At 35.6% G+C, this 19,493-nt stretch overlaps 1 protein-coding gene across 1 annotated transcript in view; it reads right to left on the reverse strand.

Moving 5' to 3' along the window:
• Positions 1-19,493, reverse strand: part of SPAG16 (sperm associated antigen 16) — a 411,664-nt gene that overhangs the window by 387,681 nt on the left and 4,490 nt on the right. Inside the window, exons 4-8 of the mRNA XM_050899968.1 lie at positions 17,569-17,696; positions 11,333-11,470; positions 5,552-5,659; positions 4,029-4,146; positions 2,545-2,614 (exon numbers count right to left, since the gene is read on the reverse strand). Of these exons, the coding sequence (XP_050755925.1) occupies positions 2,545-2,614; positions 4,029-4,146; positions 5,552-5,659; positions 11,333-11,470; positions 17,569-17,696 (562 nt within the window). The remainder of the gene's footprint in view (positions 1-2,544; positions 2,615-4,028; positions 4,147-5,551; positions 5,660-11,332; positions 11,471-17,568; positions 17,697-19,493) is intronic.

The raw sequence follows: 19,493 nt of genomic DNA on the forward strand, positions 1-19,493 counted from the left end.
CAGCAAACATTTCTCCAGTATCTACGCACTGCTTGCTTCAAGGTTGCATTTATACTGTCCCAGGAATAAGAATTCAAGAGGCAACAGAACATGACCATCTTTCAAAAGGCAGCAGAAAGTATCTGAATAAGAGACAATATCACCCCCTGAGACATAAGTATGACCTACAGAGGGCAATAAAAATTATGTAGTATTAGAGGACAAAGCACTGGAAAGAAATGAAGTGAAATACTACTTAATTTATGATACACAAGGTATGAAGCAAATTAAGGCTTGTACAAGCACATGGGTGGCTGATGAGCTTAATAATTTGTGTTGGAGACTAAGTGACTTTTTTTTAATATTATTATTTATAAAGCACTCCCCTGCTTGTCACTTTTTGGTATTACAAAGTGCTCTCAAGATTTTTGGAGAATAAACAAGTACTGTGAACAGCCAGAGAGCGGTTTTTAGAATTGCTCAAACAACAAATGAAAGTATGTGTAATATGAAAAAGAGACAGATGGGGCATCTATACGGTAAAACACCAGCATGGGGAAAGAACTCACACTATATATCCTCAAGCCAGAGTATAAGGAAAAGTTGAATGCTATATGCCCTAAACTAACATAAAATAAAAAGCCCATTCTCTACCTCCCTATCTGAATGGGGATGAAAATGAGCACTGTGCTTTTTAGTGGGGCAGAGGCTTATACTTTTAGTTGTAACAAGATTTAAAGACTACAGCAGAGCATATCCAGTACATACAGCCACAGAAAGGTATTTCGGGGGCCTGAAATGTGCCTTGCTGAGGAGACACATATAAAACCAGGCATCAGAATCCAAAACCAGAAAGATACTGTGAACACTGAAGAGGCTTGCTGCCAGTACTTCAGTATTCCACCGTGTTAACGTATCTGAAGTCTATATTTACAGAAGTTATTAGTTTAGTAGCTATTTGCTTGTATACAAAATAGAATCATAGCTTAGTTTATACCTGGTAAAACTACAGAACCCTTCCAGGTTCTTCCAGAAATGAAAGCAGCTATACTCTTAACTAAACAGTAGGTTAGAAAAGGAGTAGAGTGTGCTCCAAGGGACTCCTCAGCTATGTAAGCCTCCCACTGCTGCATGGAAACCAAGACATGAGCTAGGATGAGGGCATCTTTCAGATAATTAGATCTCAGTCCAGTGCTTGCAGCAATTGATGACAATTTAGGAGACCAACTGCTTCAGCCTACATTAGATAGAATCTGAAGGAAAAAATTAAACTGAATGTGCTATGCTCATAATAGGCAGGCAGTAGCAAAGATCTGGATTGTAGTTGAAATGTCTGCATTAATAGTAAATAAGCCATCTTAATAGTCAAGGAAATACTTGCTAGCTTCTTCAATCAAGTAGAAATCCAAAAAGAAACTGAAAAGTTTGTGGCTACTATTCTTCTTCTCAGCCTTGTCTTTTCTACAGAAATTTTATACAATGGAAGTAACTCCATGAACATGGGAACTAATGAAGCTTGATTGTCACAGGCTGGGGTAACTCAGTGGCTTTTTACCTGGGGTGTATTACCAGTGCAAAAGGAAGTTTAGGCTTTTAACACACTGGAAAAAACCACAAAAGAAACAGATATAAAAAGTGTCCTAATTACAACAAATGCTTCACCTGGAAGTTGTATAATATTTGATACCTGGTCACCTACGTGGCTGAGAAATTTGGAGTTCTCTAATGTCAAATAAACTGCAGTCTCTGATTGGAGTTCTGCTCATGACTAAGGCAGGTGCAACATCCCCTTCTCCTGTGAATACTCTGTTGTCAAAGAGGGTAGAGCTCACTGTTTCCCTTTTTCATCATCTCATCTATTTTCAGGAGTCTTAGAAACCTGGTATCTTTGAGACTTATCTCACTGTCAAATGTAGCTGCAATTGGACAATAGGTTCAAAATTATTAGTGGGAGTGATGCTCACAAAGAATGTGATAGCATGGGCTTCATTTACTTAGGAAGCCAGAGGTGCTAGGTTTTCTGATGGAGTTAGAAAAATAACTTAATAATTATGCATTTATTCAAAACACCAGGGAAGTAGCGTAGTACCATACAGATAAAGATATTATTCCAGCAGGTATTATATAACCTTAGCAACCTCCTGTAAAAATGAGACATGCTAAAATAAGAGGCTGGATTTCCTAACACTAGTATTTTCAGAATGTTTCCAGACCACCATATATACCTTCTTAAGAGTGAGCTGAAAAAGAACACTCACATGAAAAAAAACAGAAGAGTATTAGTGGATAAAAATAACAAAATCAGACACAAAATAGATTTCTAGGACGAAGTCCTTCCACAGTTACTCACATATTCCATATTGCCGTCAGCAGTCTCACTGTCCTTAGTGGGTACATTTTAGAATAATTATTCAAATGATAAAATTGCTGCTCTGTCACCAGGACAGCTGATAAAATGTTTACAGTGCAAGTATTTTTGATTTACTGTTACACCAGATTTTGAAATGCATCACAACAACAAAAAAACCCATAACCAGCCTGAGCTTGGTGATGGGAATATTTTACCTTTTGTCACAGGAATCTGAATAGCACATCCGGACTCTAAATTTTGTAATGTGGCTTGCAAACCCGTAACCTAATTTTAAAAAGAGGAGAGAACAAGAAGAGGTAATACAAAAACATTGCTTTTGAACTGTCTGTTCACAACACACAGCATTTATGTCTGCATATTTAAGTAATAAATTCCATCTATAATTTTTTACTTTTCTGATTATTGTCTCTAAGTTATAAACATTACTCCTAATTCAAGATTTTGGAAAGGCCCAGTGAAACAATGCAATAAAATACAAGCCACCCAGAATCTCTCAAAATACTTTTACAGCTCTATTAAAACAATGCAGACATATAGAATACTAGGGCTCTTACTGCACCATCAACTTTTAGCCACTGCTATCACTGCACTGATCTTTAGCTTAATGGCACAATATGACATACAGCTTTGTCATAAGAAAATGCCACAAAATACGGTGTTATGTGTTACCAAATAAGTGATCTCTCCAGAATGCATACAGTTCATAACTGGATTGGTCTTACATATGTTCCTGAAATTTCATAGCATTGGAACTGTTCTGTGTTTTGTACTCCTGATTCAGCATAACTGTATTTGGACAGTATCCTTTTTCTATAGGACATTTTCTTTTACTTATGGAAATTTCAAACACAATCCTCAGTCTCTTAAAAGTAAGCCCTCAGGTGACCTGAAAAAAATTGGAGGCAGAGGAAAGGAAGAAATGAGAGATGAGGACTATTAGAAGAGAGTGCAAGCATGGTAAATTCCTTTCATGTTACCCACATATAATTGATGCTACTGCTGAAATGCAATGCATTTTGGGAGGGTTTTTTTCTTTCTTTTTTTCCTTCTCTTTTTTTGAGCAAACCACCTATTGGTTAAACCCATGCAAGACAATTTTCTGTTCTTCATCCATCCTATCCGTACTTATAGTACTTCCTGTTAAAGGGGCAGAATATCTTGTATACCAACCTATGCATCAGATAAGATTATAGGAGTAAAATACCACTCTTATTCCACTCACAAGACAGAAAAACTGTCTCTGATATCTTAGTGCATTTTTTCCTAAACTAGTAGGTCATACCTGGATATATTTAGGAAAAAAATAAAAAAATAAATAGTAATAAAGAAAGTTAAAATAAAAGATTTCTGAAGGCATACGTGGAAGCATGTGAATCTGTGGGAATTATCACACCTTTCCTTAAGCTGTCAACACTGAAACTATCACAGGGTCTGCACATTGCTGACTCATGCAGAGCAGCACTGAGTAAGTGCAGACTGAGAACTACTACTTTGTGGCACTAAGTTTCACATACTTTCAATATTAACACTTCACAAATATCATGAAACTCACCGAAATATTCTGCTACAAACTATTGCATAAGAGAGTTGCTTTAACAGAAATATCCTGTGTATTTACCAAAGTAAAAACCAAAAGCATTCCTTGCAGCTTTGCAAGTGGTGTTCACCATAGGTTTACCTGCCCAACTGCTCTGTCTCTCTCTAAACTAGTTAACATTTTCTGTCTCAGTGTAGTCTGGTATTTTTCAGTCAGCTGCTTCAGCACTGGTTCATATGATGCATAGTGTGCCTTCAGCCTGTGAACAAGAAGAGGACAAATAATTCCTCAAAGATGAGTTAAATCAGAGATTTATGTCTCTAACTTTTTCCCTCCCCAAATAAAAGAATAAAAGTGCCAGAAGGTCAACACAGAGGAGGCAACAAAGGTATTTAGTATGTAACCACCCAACTGGAATACCACAAGAAAAAGACAAAAATAAGACGACAGATCAATAAAAGGATTCATTGTTTAGTCGTATCTTTTAAAACAATCGATCCAATTTTGACCTGTTCTTAATCCTTCATACACCTACTGCACATTAATTTTTGTTAATTTCTGTTTTCTTGCAGATGGATGATATTTCATTGGAAGAAAGAGAACTACAGCTATTATCTGACTACCAACTAAGATCCTAATCTAGACAAAACAATTGTAATATGATTACTATTTCTTTCTTCACTGCCCATTACATTTAGAATACTTAACCACTTTAATTCTTCAGACCAACTAAAGGTCAGATATATAATCTCTCAAGAGAAACACATGACTAACAGCTTCAAAAATACTGCATTTTGCAAAAAGCCGACACACAGAGGATAACTCAGTGAATAGTACTCTCTTGCATTAGTATGTATGGATTTCAAGGTTAAAGATGTAGAACATGTAGCTGCTATTACATGCATTGATTGATAACAGTATCAACAAAGTTCTGTGAATTGTTTGGAGCTGCAGACATAAGCCACTCCCCAAGGTTATTTTAAAACCAGTGCTGGCACAAACATGGGCAAAGAAGAGATTCTAAACTCAACTCTTTCACCTGGCCCACTGATCTTCAGATGAACAATACAAAAGTTCTACTCATGGAGGCAAAGTAGCACTACAGTTAATAGAAAACTTCCAGAATTCCAAAGTGACAAAATTACAGAATTAAATATTATAAAATAAGTTATTATAACTCAGTATCAATGGACTAGTTTGAGCTTACTTGCAACCAAAACAACATAGCAAGTTTCATATAGGAAGTTCAAGATGTAAAAGGACAGAAAATACCAGCTATGGGAATCATGAACATAGAGGTTCTGAACTCAGTGTGATACCAATTACCCTTAAAATGGACAAAGGATGTAAACCCAGAAATCACCACATATTTATGGAAAAAGATCTGGGTAAAAGAAAATCTCATTTATATTTTCAACTATTAGAAATACTATGTATTTAGTAATGCCACATCACACCATGGAAAATATACCAAAAAATCATTAGAAATTTTTTAAGAGACATGGCAGAATGGTCAGATGGAACTGCTATTTACCAGGACACTAACTAAATGCAGCTAGCTTTACTTTAGCACTTTAAATTCCACAATGTTATCTCATTACCAGGCAATAATTGAAGACATTATCTTTAATGCTACGTGTATAGTAATTAAAATATTTTTTCACCTTTTAATGTCACAAATAAGGCTGTTTTTCTCCTGGACCACTCGCTTATGATGCATTCGATGGAAGTCACGTTCTTTCTGAATTTTTAGGAAAGCCTCTTTTGCTTTGCTACATGTAAACAGAAAATGCAAGAGAAGTATTAATCTCCTCCTATTAATTGCTCATCAAGGTATGCTGAATGCATATAGCATTAATTTCCAGATATGCACATGCCTACTGTATCCAAGTTGGAAACTTTTGGTAGTATGCCCTGTGGTGGAGAACATGTACTTTTGAGGTCTTTTTGCTGCCAGCTGCTGTACAAAACCATGGGTACTCTTTACCTTCCCTCAGTTCCTTTAGTTAGGATCCATAAGGATTCTGGCATTATAAATCTCAGAGTTGAGGTCAACCTTACTTTAAGCACAAGGGGTCTTGTGGAGATACATATTCAAATTACAGGTGATTAGAAAACAATACTCTTGTTGTGGGTTTAAAATTCTACATGAAAGTATATTGCAATACTGATTTTCTAATATCTACATCACATCTGGAGCCCAACATAATGGTACATGCTAGAATGACACACACAGAAGGATAACTGTATCCTTGCCTTGCAAAAACCCATGCATTTAGAGAGCTTCTGGAAAAAATTGTGCTAGAAAAGTTCTAGGCTCTGTTCAATCATGTTCGCAGCCTGTCCCCAAGTGTCCTCTGTACATGACAGCAAGAAGCAAAAGGAATCCATTTCAAAATTAACTGCAAACATACTGATAACCTGTTTTCTCTAAGCACATTCTACACACAGCCATGGGATACCCTGAGATACTCTGCTCCATGAAAGAAAATACTCTGTATATATTCTGTACATTTTCTCCTTGCCTTTAGTGATATGGGTTTGGCAGGAAAGATTAGTAGATGAATTGTTTAATTGCAAAGGAAGCCTGAAATTACCTTGCACAGAAATCAGATACTTGTTCTTTGCAAAAATAAAGCTCATTTCCTCTCCCAACAGGAGTTGAAGAATTAGGAAAACCACTATGATAGTGGAGTATGCCAAAATCACAGGTCCAGGAAGATGACCCATAACTGCCACTGCATTATATTTAATTGTACAAATAATTTATATTTACTATATATGCATTTGCTATATTTATTACTTATACAAACTACCATATTTACATGTGTACATTATGTTGCTTGTAGCAAGAACAGTTAGAAAGACCTGAAGAAGAGCACAGTGAATTAGTGCCACTATATATCAGTCAAAGCTGAGAAAAAGCTGGCAGGGAAATGAAAACAGGCAGGGCTGCCCCTACAGTAACACTGAAAAGCTCAAAGGAGCTGTGGGCATGCACATAGCTTTGTGTATGCGTGTGCACAAATACCAGAAGTTGTGAAACAGAGTAACTTAGGATATTGGTTTGGGATATGAAATACAGATTAATTATTCTGCTCAAGCTCCTATGAACAGCGGAACATTTGAGAGGTAAATGAATCAGTGGTCTCAGGATAGTTCTGTCAAACAACTCCATCATGACACCACTCACAGAAGTCTGACTTGCCATCAGATCTTGAATACAAAACCTGCCCCTTCAGAGCTAAGCAGATGGCTTGTTCTAAGAGTAAAAGATGTTGCTACAGCGATAGCAAAGCCAATATCCATTTCTTTTAGTTAAGATATATGTCAAAGACTGCAGGTCTCTCCATTTAAACTTTTCCCAAGCAAGTAGTTTCATAAAAATAGCGGAGGAGGACAGGATCCAATAAATCCAAGTAGGGATTTTCAAAGGTGAGTTACATGCCCTGTTCCCACTGAATTTAGGTGGGACTTTATTCCCCAAGATGCTGCAAGTTGTAGCCCTAAAGTTTTAATGGACAGTTTTAGAAAACATATACTCTCATGCTTTTACTCTATCTAGTTTATATAGCATTTAGCAGCAAGGATGCTAAATGTACCACGTAATTAAACAGATGCATTGAAATATGGTGCACAATACAAAAAGTGTGCACTTTTTTTTCATGGTATAAGTTGAGAAATACGTGCAGGAATGATTAGATTTTGGCACAGAAATAGGAGATCAGCTGAGGATTTTATTGCTGGTGATAGCACTAACAGCAATAATAAATATGATTTCCAGGACTGCTTTATCTGTTACTGTGGCTGTAAACTGGATGTATATTTGTGAGCATGCTTCCAAAAATCAGGACAGAAAGATACCTGCAAATGTTTAAACTTCCTAACTGATGTTGAACTCTGTTACAAACCTCAGACAAAAGCTGTACACAACTTTCACTCCATCTACCTAATAAATTCCTAAATGTTTAAAGAACTTACAAATATCACAGTTAGCAGTCCCTGTAATTAACAAAATCTTAAACTTGATATACTATTACGTTGTCTACCTACATGTTTAAATACAAAGGCAATACAAAGGGTCCGGCCATAGGAAAACACCAAGATATATGGGATCCGAGCTATTTTAAACCATCAGATAGGCAGAGTTTAATGTTGCTATGAAATTACAATCTATTATTCAACTCAAGCAAATATTACTAGAATATTAAATCCTTGAATGACAAATCATCACTGAAGACCATGAATTAAAATTAACTAGTCTCCAGTAATAGTTACCAATTTTCAGATATGTTATTTTCAAGTTTTTCTTGCATATTGGAAAGAATATCTATACTTCTACTAGAGAAATATTGCAGCAGATAACAGCATCCCTTACCAATCAATCAGGGCTCAACTGTAGCCTTCAAGACAAGAGAGAAAGGGAGTACACTTAAGGTACACTTTAACTACTGTCACATGGCAAACCAATGTAAAATTAGTTTTGAATTCTATCACAACACAATATCTGTTTTTAGAAATCATTTAAATAAAGATTAGTAGTGTATCACTAGCTTTGGAGTAAAAGAATTATGCTGGTATTTATTTCTTTTAAAGTATGCATTCAGGGATTTTGTTACATCTCAAGATGCCTTCAGACGTTGGACAGCCTATTAAAGATACATACTCATTGTATACAGGAAGTGAAGCTGATTGTGATTTTCTCTTTAAATAATGAAAGGCCACAGTGAAATGTAACCAACAGCCTGCAATCTATTTGCCCACCTGCTTGCCATGCAATCATGTAAATACTATGTTAAAATACCCAAAATACAATTACAGTTAGCTTCTAGACACTGAATCTCTTCCACCAATTGCTAAACAACATTAAACCAGAAGGTAATTGGTTTACAGTCATTTATCCTGGGACCCCATACTGCCTAAGTCCCAAATAACATTTCATTTCTGCAAGATGGCTGTCAAGAGTACCAAGCTCAGAAATACCAAATGTGATTAAAAGCTTTTTTCAAATACACTTCACAGCACTGTATTTCACAATGAAAGTTTTCTGACTAATCCACAGAGCAAAATATGAGGCTTTCTTTGCTCACAAACCCTTGGTTTCTAACCAGTCAAATCAGCATTTCTTCAGTGCTGTTAGGCATTCTGTTTTCAGTATAAGCTGGTGAATTCTCTCTCAATACTTGAAAACTCAAATTGTCCTCCAGGTAATTTTGGCTCCTGCTGGAATATTTGCTTTATCATAGCAAGGGTACTGACTCCAGTTATTGAATGTATGAACAAGAAAAAAATGCCATTAACAGCCACTACAGTAAGTGAATTTAGTATAGAGTATTACGAACAGGGTTTATCCAAAAGACACAAAGGAACACTAACTCATGGAACATACATCAGAAATGCTCAATTTCAGCCATTATTCCAGAAACAGTACTGTTTTAATTCATAAATTATTCAAAACAAAATAATTTAAATTAATGTCACAGAAGTGCTGAACTTTTAACATTAGTATCAATGAAAACTTTGAAAGTTATTTGAAATAAAAAGGTTGAAAAATGAAGCAGTGACCATTAGCACATACCAAGCTTCACATCTACATATACTCCACTGTAATATTAGCAGAAAGACTATGAAAATAAAGCTCTCCCTGCAAGCGGAGAAAGAAGGACTAATTTTAATAGTGTTTTAACAAGGTACATGCAGAATAAGTGCAGTATTTAACAGTAAGTGCCAATGAACAGAATTTACCCACTTCTATTTTGTGTCATATAGAATTGCCCTATATCTCGCTGCCCTCTCTGGAATACCGAACAGGTGACATGACTCATTTGTTTACCATCACAGCACTGCTATTTTAGGTTTCATCAACCTGTGAAAAAGCAGGGCACAGTTTCAGTTCATGGATTTATTTATTTCTTAGCACAGTTCACTTAAGTGAGTGTTGGGAGTTCTATTTAACAGATAGCCTGTAGGAACCTAGCATATTGGTAATGTCTTTTCCCTCTCCTGCTTTCTTGCTTTTGCACATTATCATGTCATCTTCCAGCCTTTTAACTAGACATCTGCTATAAAAAAAATTTTCTGGCACCCCATAGAGTATGTAGACATTCTTATGGGAAAAACTCAACTCATTCATGACCACAGTGAAATGGTTTTGAGCTTTGTTCTTAAACAATCATGTAGCAATGCAACAAACCCAGGAAAACACTTATCAAGTCATAATCCACTCAGATTATCTTGTTATAGCACGCTCTGCTTCATACAGGGGGGAAAAAAAAAAAAGAAAGGAAAGCCTGTTAAAATTACTACCGATAATAAATTCCAGAAGGGCCAGATTTTGTCTTTCTTTCTTTTACCATGCATTACTGCTTCTTACTCTCCCACTCAAATGGGACACAATCCCTAACTATCCATTGTCCAAAAAAGCTACAGATTAAGATAAAGGAATGTTTTCTATATGGCCCATCTCCCAGTGCAACAGTATATTTAGACTACACAGTATTTGACTTGATTATTAAAGCTGTTTACTTAACTATTAGACTATGGCAAATTAATTTATTAATTTAAAATGTAATAAATCATTATCATTGGAAAATAATTTGATTATCATTATCACCAGCAGCAATGATTATTTAAGATCTAATTAGCTGTTTTTCGTATAAAGGAACAATCTAAATGAAAATTAGTAGCTTGAGTAATCTTGAGGAAAATCTTGAGGAAAGAGATGGAGTTAACATTTTTTTACAGCTCCATATCTTCAAACTACGCACTGGCAAAATTGAAGTGAGCGCACTATTAGGTCTCAGGGTAAATTCCCAAACACATACACGTGCAGACATACCGCTCTTCAGAAAAGGCTATGTTACATGTAGTTCATTATTGCACCTCTCCATTATATAGGCTAAATATTTTAACTCTTTTATGACTGAAGTACAACTGACTTGTAAAATCAACTACTACAATATACACAGAAGTATAATCAATGATGGTAATTTACACTGGCATACCATTTACCACTAGGGCCAGAGTGATAGATTTTTTGCAATTAAAAGAAATTAAGAATAAATGTACAGTGATTTTTCCTATGTTGACGTTTTGTTGTAGCTGTAATTTCTAGTACTGTATTTTAATACAAAATGCACATAACGATTTATTTTTTTAGTTCTACATATTATACTCTCATCATTCTTTGTAGTAATTTGCTGTGATTACTGGATATTGAAAATTATTTTCTATAGCCCAATAAATACATATAAAGAAATTAAGATTTAGGTTTCTAATAGAGCTCAGAGAAACTTGAACTTTAATTATAAATGTCACCTAGAAGTAAAAACATGTGCAGCCAGCATAACAAACAGGAGCTTATTATTTCCATTAAGTACTTGGGCTTACTTTATCTGGCCATTTACTACTGTATACCAAAGTTTCATTACGAGCAAATAACATACTTGGCAGCAAGTTTATAGTTTTCCAAATCTTTCCTCAAACACATGTTCTCAGCCTCAAGTTGCTGGTTGCGGGTATACACAGTTGGAACCAATCCAATATCTTTGGCTGTGAACACACCTCTCTGTACGAGTTCATACCTAGTAGAAAGGAAAGGGAGAGACATTTTATTCCATGTTTCCTTTTTCTCACTTCACTAATGTCTCCTTTCTTATGCTAGCATTTACCTAAACTAGAATCAAAAATATTTATCATCAAGGCATTTACCTTTTATAATCATTAACAATTAGCAACAGTACTATCCCACCACACTGTGTTCTATTTTACTGCTTTTCATTCTAAAATGTATTATTGTTCATAATAGTCAAAAGACATGTCCTGTATAACACAGTACTTCAATTTAAACAATTGTTCTTTTCCTTCCTTTCTTCCAAATAGCTTAAAAGACAAAAAAAATTCTTGTTCAAATAACATTTGTATATACTCACAGTCCTGTTTATCTCATATGCTCAAATATATGCAAGTTTTTGGGTTGGTTTTTTTTTTTTTGAGGACTCAAATAAGATGACAAAGCTGCAGAGAGCTTGTAGAATCATTCATCCAGGCTATCTTCAACATGGAATACAGAGCTCACCTAGGGAAATTTCTTCATTCCTTCCTGTTTACTTATGTTGCTCTCTCCTTATTTAATTATATTTACCAATATTTACCTATTTTACCAGCCCCCGAGAAAACATGATTCCGTGATGTAGAAGCCTGAAGGCTGCTTTAGTTTAATACTTGTACAGACTAACTTGCATTTTGAGAAGTAAAAGAGAATCTGGAGCAGCCATGTAATGCTGTGTAGCAACCTAGGAATCTCTATAGCCCCCGGCAATAAAGCCTACTCAGTCAGTCTCATATCTTTCAGGACTATCCATCTTTTAGTAGGATGTCACAATGAAAGCTAAGAATACTCTAACAGGCAGTAAAAAGGACGGAGGGATTAGACACTATTCATTTTAGGCTTAATTTAAAGGCATTTAAATACAGAGCAACTGAAAGTAGCTAAGTATCTTCTATACAAAAAAGAGCGGTGATATTAGAAAAAATTCAGAAAAGCTAAATTTGGTCAAAAAATGTGACTGTCACTACACAAAATAAATGCTTCTGCAGAATCATGCTAGTTCAAGGAATAATTATAAACTATTAGTATTTGTCAAAGTATCTCAGAAGACATCAAGATTCAAGCCTACATATACGAGCGTAAGATGCTTTTGTGCAAGCACACATGGCAGAGGTGATTCCAGAATCCAGTACATGTATGTACAAAACATCCATTTCTTCGTCTACTCCTGTCCTGGAAGACAGAAGAGCAAGACCTTCAGTTGGTACAAACTTTTATAGACCCACTGAAGACAAAAACATTGTGCACTACTGTAGCCATGATATCAGTGCAGCATAGGTTCAATGGAGCTATAAATAATCTATATCAGATAAAGACTATAGCCCCACAGTCTTCTTCCCTGCTGATCTTGACTGCAGCTGGAAGATGTTCTGGGTGGAAACTCACTAGAAGGAGCAATTTGAACATTATTTGCCTTTTCAGATGAAAAACATATTGAATCTGTGCATTATTTTTTCCCAAGTAATAAGGAAGTATGGGAAGAACAGCAGTAGAGATAAAAATTATACTAAATGCTATCTCCTGCACTTGGACAGAAGCAGCAGATTTGAAACTTGAAGACAGTAAGCACAGCATTCCTAGGTCAATAAAAGATGTTGCAGAAACAGAAGTGTTTGTAGAATAAGGGATTCTTACTTGACAAGCAACTTTTACTTAACATCCTCCAAAAAAATTAAGGGGAATGTTAGCAACTCTTATGTCCAAATTACTTCCTACAATCAGCTACTTATCTGCATTCTGTGGATACTTCTAGGAATACTCATCCCTATGAATTAAGCCATCACTCACATTCACCACCAGTAGATGAAAGGTTTTTGAAAAGTTAAACTGAACATGTCCAAAGCAAAATTCATTCTATCATCACTTTGTTTTCTTAAGGAAATTACAGTAGCAACAGGATTTAATACTAAGAAAGAAACTTAGTCTTTCCCCCCCCCCAAATAAACATTGACTGATAAGCAGGTACAAGTCCTATTGGAAATACTGCAAATAAGGGCACTTCTCATTGCAAATGATCACAACTCCTTTATTTGCCAGAAAAATTTCTCCATTGAATGCCCTAACTGCACCTCATGAAAACCATCAAATTTCTGCACGAAGACACATCAGACATGGATAATTGATGAACTTAGCCTCCAGCAGAGCTAAGAACTCCGAAAGACAATTTTAATGAAATACAATTAATACCAATAAATTCACTATGCCCTTGTCTGAGAACACTACTAAAAATGAAAGCTTTTGTGCATGTAGCAGAAATGGAACAGAAAACCACACAACAAAATTGCATTGTGAGATCTCATTATCTTTCATCAGCCTAGTCCTGTAAAACTTATAGAACTCCTACACACCTAGCCGACTGCCAAATAGCTATTGTTCTCACTTCTTTCCATTACAGAAGGGAACTGTGATGCAAATTAAATTAGTTAGTTCCATGCACACACAGGTATTTTTCTAAGCTTTTCAGAAAAACTGCGTTGTTATTCTTGAATCACTATTTAAAATTAACCAAGAATATGGAAACCTAAGGAACAGATGGTCAACTATGATTTTATGATCAAAGCTCAGTGCAGACTGACAAAAATAATACACTGTTACTATATACATTGAATTCAAGTTTCTAAGAGCTCTAAAGGAGTCAGGTTGCAGAGAGGCCCTGCAATAAACTAACTGATACGTAGCTCAGGATAATCCTTTACCAAGGGATAACTCACCTAGAGATGCATTCAGGGATTAAAATTTCAAGTTTTAGCTTTTACAAGAACTTCTTACTGAAAATTATCATTCCAATTGATAACCTCTTAAACAGTTTCAACAGAAGGCTAAGAAAGAAATGAGCACAGAAAAATAAAGCACCTTTTTGCCCTAGTGTACTCCTCCAATCTATTATGGCATATAAGTAGAACATTTATATTGTCATTATCTTGTAGGCAAGAAAGCAGGTGTGTCCATGTGGCTTTTTGCAAATCAAACTTGAGGTTACTTCACTTGTGTTCCGAGCCAGTTCTAATCCAAAAACTGAATCTGTTTTAGTGTGATGCTGTCCTGAAACTGATAACCCTCGTTTCTCTCAAGATTTATGAACTCAAGAGCACAACATACATTAACGTGACCATATCCTTTCCAGGCCAAAGAGGACTCAGAGCAGAGGAAACTTAGGTCTGCCTGAAATAAGCAGATTGTTTCCACTGTCTTCAGGGAGTTGTGACATGGAGGATCACAACCTATACCCATTTTCTTCATTCTGCAAAAAGGAATTTTTTTTGTAATGAGTCTACCTTTATGCTCAGAGAAGACACAGCTTTGTTGCATGTGCTCCGTTACACACAACCCAGGCAATCTTTGCAAGGCATACACAAGACAGACATAGCTTTTAACCTTGCTTGGTCATGTAAGTTTATCCATAATTTTAACCACATCAAACAGAAAAGAATTTTCAAATCATGTTTCCGTAATTAGTCTGCAGCTCTCCTTTTACTCACAAGCTGAAACACTGCCAGGTCTCTATGAACACTTAGTCAGAGATTACCAGTCCAATGAGCATACTAACTAATTACAGTGATAGCTCCGTGCATATGTGTGAACAGCAAACGATTCATCTGCTCATCAGACCGGCAACATACTGCCAGCAGCAGTGAGCTCTTTGGGATTAGGAGCTATAGACTGTCAGATGCATGAATTTACAGTTGATCAGCCCTTGCACTTCGTACTCCAAAGCTGTCAATCCAATATCTTTAATAAGTAACAAAAGCACTATAAAGTCTTGTATATCAAAGGAATAGAAAATTTAATGGTAAATTAGATATTCTAAAAATAATTTAAATCTAATTTTAAGTTCCTTAAAATATAACTGAAAGAAAAAAGTGTATGTGCAAAAAAACTAAGTAAAAAAAAATCACTACAAGTGTGATAAAATTATTCATTACATCATAGAAAAAGAGTGGGTTTGGCTTAAAATAAAACACAATCAATTCATAACATTTTATACAGCTGGACAGAAGAACAGAATGTTTTCTCAAACTCTGAAATAAACACAGATAATTTGGTCCAATTTAAGTGACCTTTAGATCTCAGACAGACAATTATTTCAAAGCAAGCCTTCTGATAAATTCTCTATGTTGATTAATTTCTCATTTTAAATTCCATTAGTACTTGATCACCACAGCATGAGAGCAAGAGTGTCATCCCAATACATAATGAGGAACCCGAGTACACTAATCTGCTCTCACTTTCATTAATATTGTAAATTATCTATTTCAAACCAACATGAAACATTTTGAAATAAGGTATTAATGCAGAAAAAGTCTAAATAGAGTAAGATTAGATCCTGACATGCTGAGCTCATTTGTAATGCTACTGAAATTAAAAATATTACTTAGAGAAAAAAATATATGTATAGCTAAGGATTTACAAGATAGGGCCTGCTAAGACTTGCACTTGCGCTGTTAAAAAGCAATTTGAATTTTGCAATTGATATAAATTCAGACTAAGCGCTTCAAAGAAAGCTGTAGTTTCATAAAAAGGTCACTATTTATATCTGTCTACTATTAATTATCTTCTAGCATAAAAACTGTTAAACTTCAAACTTAATGCTATTCATATCAGTTCTTTTGTTGAAAAATAATACAGAACTATAGTGCTCCTTCTCTAAGGAATCATTTAAGTCGCATTGTTATGCTATCAAAAAGCAGATCATTATTAATTCCAAAGGCAACGCCTGATTGGTAAGCTCTACACTAATAAGACCAGAGCCTTGCAAACGAAAGCAATGATTCCCCATTAGAGAATATTTCTAAGAAAATTTAAAAGCTTCAAGGCTTTTGTAGGAAAAAATAAGATGTTTCTAACTCTTCAAATTTACTAATTTTCAAATTAAACCATTTCAAAAGACCTTATTAAAAAAAATCTCTGAACCTCTCATGTTTAAAGACTGACTACAAGATAATTCAAAGAGAGGTGTTTCCACTTCTCAGAATCTTTCCAATGTAACTTGCAGATTCAAAGCAAGCTTGTAACTTAAAGTATTTCAATAGAACTTTATGACAAGTGTCATCTTTTGCTCCAAAATAATTCAGCTCTCCTCTCAAGCTTTGCAGCATTCCTGGCACATCATTCTTAAGCAATATTAAAAAAGTATACATCCTGTGGGATTCCATATATGAAGAGAGTGGTGGAGGAAGTGGAGTATTTAGACGAAGCTGCACGTTTAAACTTCTGCACAAAGTATGGATAAAATACCTGCAATCTATAAAAGCCGGGAAAAAAGATTACAGCAACAGCTCAAAAGTTTACTCTTCTGATTACAATATGAATTAAATTTTAAAAAGAAAAACCTAAACCAACCATACTATTTTGACTGATGTACCAAAAATTATCAAGTATCAAAATTTTTGATTATTCTACTTAAAATACACGGTAGCTATGATGAATATCCAAAGCCACCCAAACAATTAAGGTGCAAATACTATAGCATACTACAAAATACTCAGTTTTTAAGCAGGCAACCATGTTCTGGAAAGCAAGAAAATAACAAAACTACATGATTTCTCAGCACTGCTGAACTGAAATGCCGGCCATTGTGCATTGGACTCATTTTATCCAATGATGACTTCTGCACTGTAGCTGGTTTTAATTTTCATTGGTAGTCAGTGGAGAGCAGAATACACTTGAAAAAATATAATTGAATTCATTTCATCTTAAAGGAGATGGCTTAAACAATTCAGATGAGTTGCATCCTGAAAATGAGTATTTCTCTTCACTGGTCACAAAAGAGGCCTCAGGTGCCTACTTCAGGCTTATAAATGTCTAGAGTTAGGTGAAATGCATACAATCCTTCAAAGGTACCTCTTTAGGAGGTCCCTGGAGTCAGCTTTCTTGAAAGTCTGTCCTTAAAATAATAGTTTGCATCCTCATTCTCAATATGAATATATTTATTTGGCAAAACACTACATATTTAACAATGACTTGTACTCAGAAGAGTTTTCTGGAAATACATCCTGAAATACTGGAAATATTTGAACCCTGAGCATCTACTTCCTAATTCTCAAAGTAACATGGTCACTTAAAATATTTTACCATTCAGTTTGGAAGCAGTCAAGGGTTCTGGACATTCCCAATCTGACCAGGAAATTGCAGAAGAAGTCATCCATTGCTTCAGGTACTTCAGACACTGATTTCTCAGAAGTCAGAACTGATCGCAAAGCCTGAAATTAAAATTTTATAATTGTTATTAAACCGACAACAGAAGTGTAATTATCATACCTTCTATTTCTGAAGTCATCTAAAGTCACATATCTACTGGAGTACAGCCGAATGTTTCCCTTGTCTTTATTGATCAGATCGGTAATCACTGATCCTTCTAATGTCAAGGTCTGTGAAAGGTTATAGAAAAATAACTCAAAAATCACCTGATTTAAGCAAGTATTCTGAACCTGACATAATCTGATATGCACTGGCAACTATTTAAATGGATGGATGATCTTCTGTCACTGACCAGAGAGAAAAATGTTAGTTCTCATACTCCTGCACCCTTCAGCAACCTTAAAAACTACTCATGAGAAAAATCAGTACTTCACCTAATGAGAAATGCAAAAGTCCAAGGTGATAGCACAACAGTTTATATTCTTTTTGTAATGATGCATGCAATGAAGAGACTGAAAGAACTGCATCTCCATCATTCAATCTCTTCGGAAGTCTCCCAAAGATCAGTTCTCCCTTTTCTTCTCAACATCCACATGCAGACACTGAATGAAGCTGCCAGACAACATTGCTACGAGTGTTAGCAGAATGCAGATGGTGCACCGAGGCTTCATATGCAGCTCCTTCAGTGCCATCAAGATAGACAGCGATTCAGATAAGATCAGCTCATGGGTCAAGCACAGTTGCCAAAAGCAGAATCAAAACAAAACAGAGCAATCCTACTACAGAGAAAAAAAAAAATCCCTTTCACAGCTTTTGGTTGCAATGCAAATTTCTTTCCTTCACACAACCCCATTCAGCCCACTCAGTGCATAGCTTGATATTAAGCTCTCCTAGAGAGATTTTAAGATGCAACGAGGCATGAAAAAAGTAAGATATGACCCAGTCTGGGACTACCCCCACGCAAAATGCATTTAAAGATAACCAGATGGGAGAGACTGCCACAACTTGGCAGCCAAAGAGGTGGCCTTAATTCATTCAGACTTCAAATGGATTACAGCGACTTGACATACCTAAATATGAGGGTCTCAGCATTTGGGAACTCCTCGTGGGCACAATGCTACAATGGACTTAACTCAACAATGCAGGCTACTATTTAAGACAAGATACTGCACTGCACATGCCTGCCTCCTGGTGAGAGGATGACAGAACAAACCTGGGCTTGATAACTATCACTTAGTGCACTCTTGAAAGAAACTCAGATTCTATGATAACGTGTGCTACATATTATTAAAAAAAAGATACCGCTGTAGAGAAGAGATGAGAAGCAGAAACAGCTTCCACACATGCCTACCTTCTTTTCTTCATTTCAATACTAACAAAACTGAAAAAAATTCCAGTGAGATATTCATCAAGACATGCTAAAGGCTGTGACTGCAAATTATTTCCTCCATCCATTTAAAAAAGAATCTGTAGGCCAGGGATTTTTGATAACTCCATTCATTTATGACTTATTCATGTCCTTAGTGGGAGCTCTATCAACATGACTGCATAAATTACCTGGAGATAAAGGCATTTCTCTTGATAAAATAAAAACACTGGAAAAATCTCATAGCCATTTTGTAGAATACAGAAATTGTTGAGTTTAATCCAAGCAACCTACCTAATATAAACAAAGAATTGTACATGTACAATCAAGGCCATGTAACACTGTATTATGAATAATACAATATGCCAAGTGCAATGTAATATTTAGCACATTTTCATTACTAGAGATACAGTACATCAGACAGGTCTATTTTCTAATTGTGGTAATACAAGAATCAAAGAGAGTACATGTGCAGACATGCAGCTGCATCCCT

Source organism: Gymnogyps californianus, chromosome 7 (genome assembly GCF_018139145.2).
Source record: "Gymnogyps californianus isolate 813 chromosome 7, ASM1813914v2, whole genome shotgun sequence".
Lineage (NCBI taxonomy): Eukaryota > Metazoa > Chordata > Aves > Accipitriformes > Cathartidae > Gymnogyps > Gymnogyps californianus.